Source organism: Mytilus californianus, unplaced genomic scaffold (assembly GCF_021869535.1).
Source record: "Mytilus californianus isolate M0D057914Y unplaced genomic scaffold, xbMytCali1.0.p SCAF_3, whole genome shotgun sequence".
Lineage (NCBI taxonomy): Eukaryota > Metazoa > Mollusca > Bivalvia > Mytilida > Mytilidae > Mytilus > Mytilus californianus.
In genome coordinates, this window is record NW_026262679.1 from 111,711,839 (window position 1) to 111,721,105 (window position 9,267).

General features: G+C 33.6%; 1 protein-coding gene across 2 annotated transcripts in view; it reads right to left on the reverse strand.

Moving 5' to 3' along the window:
* LOC127735830 (integrator complex subunit 14-like) overlaps positions 1-6,042 on the reverse strand; it is a 30,017-nt gene extending 23,975 nt beyond the window's left edge. Inside the window, exons 1-2 of one of the 2 annotated variants that reach the window (XM_052246217.1) lie at positions 5,956-6,042; positions 330-517 (exon numbers count right to left, since the gene is read on the reverse strand). In XM_052246217.1, coding sequence (XP_052102177.1) covers positions 330-491 — 162 coding nt within the window. In that variant the 5' untranslated portion in view covers positions 492-517; positions 5,956-6,042. The other variant, XM_052246218.1, reaches the window with a different exon arrangement.
* Between the last annotated feature and the right edge of the window lie 3,225 nt (positions 6,043-9,267).

The following is a 9,267-nucleotide window of genomic DNA, read 5'->3' on the forward strand; positions in this document are numbered from 1 at the left end:
AATGTCACGAAAAATCTGCTTTATTTAATACCAACATCCAGTAGAAATTTTCAAACTATTATTCTTGAAATTAAGGCCAACAGCAATAACATAATATCCTAGATGTCTGAAAAATTTCCAGTGCAACATTAAAATATTTATAATATGGTGGTTTCAGCAGGTTTTTTTCAAATGTACTTTGCGAAATTCACATATTGGCATATTTTCACAAAGGCAAGAACTTGACATTTCTTAATTCATTTGAAACTTTCCATTTTTACGTACATATATACACACACACAAAATCACCAGGATGCAAGATGATTTCATTAACATATACAAACTGTTACCATGGACACAAATTCCAACCGACAGTTTGATGAGAAATGGTCCAATAAAGTGTTGATTCCATGAATTGCTAAGTTCCGTCTCTGATATTCTTCTGTACAATCTGGTATCTGCACAGGTCTACACATAGACAGGGAAACATCTAAGGCAATGACTGTAGGCATTCTTATTTATCTTGTACTCTTTTTCTCTACCAAAACGATACAAATACACATGAATAATGATAAATCATTAACAAGAGTGCACACACTTAAATGTCTCGCCTACAATACTGACCACTGATTTTATGTTGATAGTCCTACATTTAAAGTTTTACTGCAAGTATCAGATTAACATTTATGATCCAAGAAAATGAGGTCAAGGTCAGATAAACCAAGCTGGAAAATACAAGTACACCTTTAATTTTAATACAATCATTCCATACACAGAATATAGATGACCTATTGCTTATAGTATACAAGAAACAGACCAAACCATGGAAATTCTATACTGACCAATGAACCATGAAAATGAAGTCAATGTCAGATGAACCCTGCCAGACAGACATGTACACCTTAAAATCATTCCATGCATCAAATATAGTTGACCTATGGCTTATATTATCTAAGAAACAAAGTTAGCCAGGAAAACTGAACATTGACTTATGAATCATGAAAATGAGGTGACGGTCAGATGATACTAGCCAGACTGACATATACACCTTACAATCATTCCATACACCAAATATAGTTGACCTATTGCTTAAAGTTTAAGAAAAACAGACCAAAACACAAAAACTTAACATAAGCAATGAACCATGAAAATGAGGTCAAGGTCAAATAAAACCTGCCAGACTGACATGTACATCCTAAAATATTTCCATACACCAAATATAGTTGACCTATTGCATGTATTGCATACAGTATTAGAAAAACAGACCAAAACACAAAAACTAAACTATTACCACTGAACCATGAAAATGAGGTCAAGGTCAGATGACACCTGCCAGTTGGACATGTACACCTTACAATCATTACATACACAAAATATAGTAGACCTATTGCTTATGGTATCTGAGATATGGACTTGACCATGAAAACTTAACCTTGTTCACTGATCCATGAAATGAGGTCGAGGTCAAGTGAAAACTGTCTGACAGGCATGAGGACCTTGCAAGGTACGCACATACCAAATATAGTTATCCTATTACTCATAATAAGAGAGAAATTAACATTACAAAAAATCTTAACTTTTTTTTCAAGTAGTCACTGAACCATGAAAATGAGGTCAAGGACAATGGTCAAATGACAGACATAAACTTCATAACATAAGGCATATATATCGACAAAAATGAAGTCACTTCAGTATATATATATACATGTACATGTATCTTGAAGTGGTCTATGGTTGTTTTACTATTTTTATTGTTTCTATCTTACAGGATGAGATTGTTGGGCAAATTATGACAGTATTTTTTTTATATTCTGTAATTTGTAGAAATTACTACACATCTATCTGTGTTCTTCAATTGCAATGAACACAGATATGTAGCTTAATCATCATTTAGGGAACTTCCGAAGACATTGGATTTTATCTAGTGCTCTGAATTGTGAGCTTTTCCTCCTTGTTGAAGGCTTCAATGGGACTTTGAGATGAAGAACAGCAATATCAAGGCTGTACCTTTGCTTTTAGTGCTGGGAGGAACCATGAAGGGGTCTACAAGTATGAGAAAGCAATTGAAATTTGTTAGTAAAAATATAGGAAATAAAAAATCTGCCCTTCAATTTTTAGGAAGTTGAAGACTAGTTGCCATATGCATAGATATCCTTTTTTCAATTATTCTTACATGTGCATTTTTAAGATCCAAAAGTTTTATATTAGTTTGATTTCAAGTGTTTTTGGTAATAATTTAAGGAAAATGTCAGAAAAAGGCTATTTCTCATTGAAATATCCAAATCCAGAAAATTATAAATTTAATACTCAAATTTGGTAAAATTTTTATTTTTTTCATATTTCTTTTGATAAAAATCATCATATTGGCAAGGTTTAAAATGAGTGGCAATTTATACATGTACTTCATGTGTTTTGTCATGTTTGTGCTAAAAGGCATATATACGCATGTACATTTTGTATATATGCAAGACTCTAAAGTGAGATGGGGATGCTAAAATGTGACGGTAACGCTAAAGTGTGCAATGGTCTACACTAAAGTGCGATGGTTTAATACCCGAATGTGCATTGGTCTTTGCTATTCAATGGAACACGCTAAAGTCTGATGCCTCAATAGGCTAAAGTGCATTTTTCCATGAAAGTGCAATTGTTCGCGAAAGTATGGATGTTAGGATCATTAAACAGCATTATGTTACAATAATATGGTTCGTCATAAACCATTAACAGCATTGTTGGCAGGGACAAACTTGTTTCTATCAGGGTACTGGAAAAAAGGACTTCTTATAATCACAGAAACTGATGATAGTAAGGAGAAGGTGTATACCGTTAAAAGTAAAATAGCAAAAATACAGAACTCTAAGGAAAATTCAAAACAGAAAGTCCTTTATCAAATGGCAAAATTAAAAGCTCTTCACATCAAACGAATGGAAAAGTGTTTTTTTTTATCTAAACAACTGTCATATTCCTGACTTGGTACAGGCATTTCCTCATGTAGAAAATGGTGGATTAAACCTGGTTTTATAGCTAGCTAAACCTATCAAAGAGAGTGAAAAATGGCAAAATACACCAATTGTCAAAGTATTTAATTGGTCCAAATTTAGTTTAGAAACTCCTTCTCCGTTAGTAATCCCATGTCATGTACTTGCGTGAAAGAAAGTCTACTTTTTTACTTTCTAATGGAATTATTCTATAAAACATTTGTTTTACAATATGGTTCGTCATTTCTTTTAAAGAGATGAATATACATATACGTCAACTAGACAGTTACCTTACTACCAGAGGTGTGGTATCATAATATGATTGACAATGAGACAACTCTCCATCTAAGACCAAATGTAACTAATGTAAGCAACTATAAACACTGCATAGTATTCTATAAACACTGCATAGTATTCTATAAACACTGCATAGTATTCTATAAACACTGCATAGTATTCTATAAACACTGCATAGTATTCTATAAAGACTCAAGGACATCAATACAACCAGTGTAAAACAATTCAAACAAGAACTAGAGGCTCTCAAGAGCCTGTGTCGCTCACCTGATTCTACTTTGGTTTTGGAAATCATGTAAAAATAGATTAAAATCATAACAGATACGCTAATAATGATTGAGGCCAAATTTGGTTTAATATTGGCCCCGTAATTTAATCAAAAGCAGAAGACTTTTGTAAAGTTTACAGAAATTACCAATAACTTCATTGAAATTGTAGAAAATGACTTTATAAGGACAATAACTCCATCAAGATGCCAACTGACAATTTTGCTCATGTTGACTTATGTGTAAATCTTCTTTTCTTGATGTTTTTGCAGTTTACAGTAGACCACAATCTATAAAGATACAAATGTACATGTATTAAGGTCTTCATCAGCACCTCATAAGGAACATTTATGCCATGTTTGGTTTCATTCCATTCAGTGCTCCTCTAGAAGAAGCATTTGTATGTATTTCCCATAGGGTTTTATGTTAAACTAAGTCCCCTGCTGGCGGCCATCTTGGTTGATGGTTCGGCTACAAAGTAACAACACTTGGTCAGTACCTCATTAGGAACATTCATGCCATGTTTGGTTTCATTCTATTCAGTGGTTCTCTAGAAGAAAACATTTGTATTTCCCATAGTGTCCTATGTTAAACTTACTCCCCCTGCTGGCAGCCATCTTGGACGACAAATCAGCTACAAAGTAACAACACTTGGTCAGCACCTCAAAAGAAACATTCATACCATGTTTGGTTTCAATCCATTAAGCGGTTTTCTAGAAGAAGACATTTGTATATATTTCCAATAGGGTCCTTTGTTAAACAAAGTCCCCCGTTGGCAGCCATCTTGGTCAATTGATTGGCTACAAAGTAACAACACTTGGCCAGCACCTCATTAGGAACATTCATGCAATGTTTGATTTCATTCCATTCAGTGGTTTTCTAAAAGAAAACATTTGTATGTATTTCCCATAGGGTCCTATGTTAAACTAAGTCCCTGCTGGCGGCCATCTTGGATGATGGGTCGCCTGCAAAGTTACAATATTTGGTCAGCCCCTCATAAGGAACATTCATGTCATGTTTTATTTCATTCCATTCAGTGGTTCTCTAAAAGAAGACATTTGTATGTATTTCCCATAGGGTCCTATGTAAAACTAAGTCCCTCTCTGGTGGCCATCTTGGATGATGGATTTGCTACAAAGTAACAACACTTGGTCAGCACCTCATAAGGAACATTCATGTCATGTTTGGTTTCATTCCATTCAGTGGTTCTCTAAAAGAAGACATTTGTATGTATTGTCCATTAGGGTCCTATGTTAAACTAAGTCCCCCGCTGGCGGCCGTCTTGGATGATGGATCGGCTTCAAAGTAACAACACTTGGTCAGCAACTCATAAGGAACATTCATGCCATGTTTGGTTTCATTCCATTCAGTGGTTCTCTTAAAGAAGACATTTGTATGTATTGTCCATAGGGTCCTCTGTTAAACGAAGTCCCTCTCTGGTGGCCATCTTGGATGATGGATCGCCTTCAAAGTAACAAAATAAATGAGGAATGTGTCCATGGTACACAGATGATACCCCAGCTTGCATACATATAAAGTTATAAAGGGATATAACTGAAGAACGGTAAAAGTGAGGCTATCCAAATTTGTAACTTGATCTGAGTTTTGTGGTAATAAGTATTGACTATTGTGTATAAGTTTCATAACATTGGGTTGAGGCAATCTTAAGTTAGAGAACGGAAATGAAAAATTCAGCAATTTTTCCATTTGTAAAGGGGCATAACTCTAGAACGGTAAAAGTGACACCACCAAAATTCAAACTTGATCATTCAGACGGACAAGAATAAAACTTAATGCCCCCTCCACTATGGCGGGGGCATAACAATCATGACAATAAACGTAAAAAAAACATGACATACAGCAACAAACGACTACCACTGAGTTACAGGTTCCTGGCTTCAGACAGGTACATACATGTAAGTATATTCTAGCTACTGCAATGTAACCATTACACTTTTTTGACAACTATTGTACTTTGGTATGACTGTCAATGAGACAAATATCCAACCAAGACCAAATGCTGTTGATGTATGCAACTAGTAACTGTAGTTAATGATTCACATATCTTACTATACAAATCCTTGGTCAAAATAATTATAAAAACACTAAAGGAAACCTGTTTACGTTTTTCTAATATCACTTTATTTTGAAACAATAAAAAAAACTTATTTATAGCAATACACTAACTTATACACGATTAAATATTTATTCCACACAAAACCAATAAAATGGGTGCGAACAAACCCAGGGTGCGAACGTGTGGTGTGCGAACGTGAAAGGGGGCGAACGTGAATGGGAGCGAACGTGATTTTGGGCGAACGGACACGGATTCTTCCTGCAAGGCCTTCGATCGGAGACATTTAGAATAAAATATAGTTATATTGGGTTAAATATACAGCCTGATAGCATTCAGATTTAAATAACTTGTACTTTCTTACCTGTTTAATGTTCCTTCTTAGTTTTTGAAAGCAACTTTCAGGTAAACATTTTCAATTTTATACCGGAAATACGAAACATGTGGGACTTCTCTAAACTTTACATATCGAATCTACATAAATCCCGAAAGTTTAGAATGGAAGCTTCATCAGCAACCGATGCAGAGGCAGGTGCTCGAAGAGTGAAAATTTCTTTCAAGAGTTGAGTCTTGTTACTGAATTTATCACAGGCACTTGGGCGTGGACTCCCTTGTTTTTGATTTTTGTGACTAAAATTTCTTAATTATTTCAGCTCCTCTTTTTTTTCTGAAAATAGTTAATCATTAAGCCAAAAACAATAATATATACATGTATGTGTGTTTCATAAAACATCAGTTTTCTAAATACGGTTGGCAGGTAGGCATTTTTTTTTTTGGGGGGGGAGGGAATAGGGTTGGGAAGGGGATGGTAATTAGATTCGGCTTAGAGTTGACATACAAGTACAAAAAATGTATCGTTTCCATTCCATTCACAGGATGAGTGGTGGTCTGATAGTATCATGAAACCCAACAATAATTTGATAAACCAAGGGTGATCTCAGATGTTCTGAAATGGTTTAATAGCAGATTCTGCTCTATATGTGAGGACCTTCTTGTTACTCCTATTAAATAGATATAGACATGGCAACAAACACATTGTAGTGAAGCAATCATTGCAACAATTAAAATTTCAAATTTATGATTCAGAAGCCCTTGAGAAAGTGATAATTCTGATCTATGTTAATTAACTTGGACCTTGGTCTTGGATATAGAAATCTGAAAATTAAATTGGATGTGCCTTTCATTATATGTGTATATATCCCAAGAACCTTTGTATTTTAGCATTCATGCATGTGTTGGCATTAGCAGTAAACATAGGGAGAAGTGATTTCTCATTTTTAAACTGATAGGGAGAAGTGGTGAGACTTAAAAGAGAAGTGTTCCTTCCCTAGCAGCACTTAAATTATATAAAATGTTTGGTATTTCACAATGATATTTCATGCCATCTGTATCCTATTACTTGGTAAATTTCTGAAATCGCAAAAAAAAAAGAAAAAATGTTAGGATCAGCAAAATGGCTGCCAAAAAAAAGTGCCAGTGAGGTAACAGAAACACACATACATTTTTATTTGGCTTTAATGTGTTAAATTACATGTACATTTTACCATCTTAATCTCAAGTCTGTGTTTGATGAAAGGTGCTTTATTATTAGTATTAAAAAAATAGTAACATCACCCATAGTATCATAATAAATAAACTACAATATGGGTTTTTCTCATTGTTGAAGCCGTACGGTTGCCTATAATTGCTTACATCCACTTCATTTGAACTTTGGTGGATAGTTGTCTCATTGGCAATCATACCATACATTTTGTATCTCCTTATTTCTATATACAATGAATGTAAAGTGTCAATAATGTAAGAAGCACATGGACTCAAAATGAAGTCCCTCAACAGAAGAAAAAAAAAACCAAAACAAAATTAAATAGTTTTCAACAAACTCATGTTTGAAGTAACTCAATACAAATCAATAATGGAAGTCTGAAACAGCCAAAGTAGCTCCACTGTGGTTTAAGAATGAAATATTAATGCATCAATCATAGGGTCTAATCTGACAAGAGTAAAAATTCAACAAGTATTTATCCTGATAATTTTTCAACAGTTTTTGCAATAATGGATTGTTAAAATACATGTAGTTCTTGCTATAATTTATAATACTTTCCAACAATAGATTTTTAAAACAGTTCTTACTATGATTTACAATACTACAAAACAATTATTTTAAATGTCTTCATGAACAGACGTGAAAAATAATTCATATTCATTTCACTTTATCTGAAAGAAATCTTTTGCAATCATTTTCACCCATACATAGTGATATGCATGGATATTTTATAACATCAATAGATCCTGCTATTTTTTTGTAAACCAAGAAGATTTTCATCAAAGACATTGTTATTCATGTAATTGTTAATTTTTATCACAGTGTCAAAATCAGTACTACATTTGATCAAAGTAAAGGTTGCCACAAATCTGAATAATTTTCATGAATACCGGTAATTAGACACACCTTTAAACACAGGGGAGAATTTTTCACTATAAAGACAGGCCTGTCAACCAGGAGAACTTGACTTTCCTGCAATTCAGGGAACGAAAAATCACAATAATCAGTAAACACACCTTTCTCATTTGCAGTGGAAATTTCTAACAATTGTTCAGAATCAAGTTATTATCCTACTGCATTTCAGGGGGTATGATTTCTTTTAAATCATGGTAACTTCATAATTGTACACACCTGAATCAAGCACACCTAGCTGATACAACAGGGGATTAGTTGTCTTATTGCAATTATACCATACATTTGTTTAAACCTGTTTATTTACTTTTGACCTTAATTATTTATCCCTTATAATTTTTATTAACTATGTAAATTAACTCTCATTGTCTCGAAATCGGTTGACTCGAAATTTCGGATGAGTCGAAGTTTTCTCGTGGTCCCGAACTTTGTTCCATATAAATATATGTATTTCGACTCCTGATGAGTCGAAATTGGATGAGTAGAAATTTCGGTTGACTCGAACTAAATTTACGGTCCCAAGGTTAACAAAAGCATTCAAAATTCATTATTTATCTCGAACTAATACACATGTGTCAAAACATGACCTCGGGGATTTAAATGGATTGAAGAGTTAACCTGACAATACACGTGTAATTAAATTTCCAGTCACTGACCACTGTATTGATTATTGACATTCTTTTTCCACGAGTGTTTACTTAAGATTATCTTTGATCAACATGATAAATAATTCGTGATACATTGTTATAGTTAATGAAAAATTGTTTAAAATGTTTTAAAAACAATTAACCATAAACATACACTAATGAGCTTGGTTGTGTATAAAGTAGGGATTAAAACTTCCGTTGGTGATCAACTCAAAACTACTCAATCGGCGTCTTTAATCTTTTTGTATTTCCTCTTGCATATTGAAATTGAAATAAAAGAAAATGAAAAGAAATCTAAATTTTCTAAAATCTCTTGTATACGAGAATGAACAATTTTGATAACTTTAAATAACGCTAAGATCGATTGGAAATTACTCTCTCGGCTAAAACCACAGGAAAAAATTGTAACTGTACAAAGAAATAAATAAGAGAAGAATACATAAAATGTTATTATAATAATAAAAGACCATAACATACAGATACATCGATCTTAGACCAGAATATCGATCCCCTACCCATATTCATCCGGATTTATTTAAGCTTTACCAAGCTAAGTAAGAGTTGTGTCCCTTGG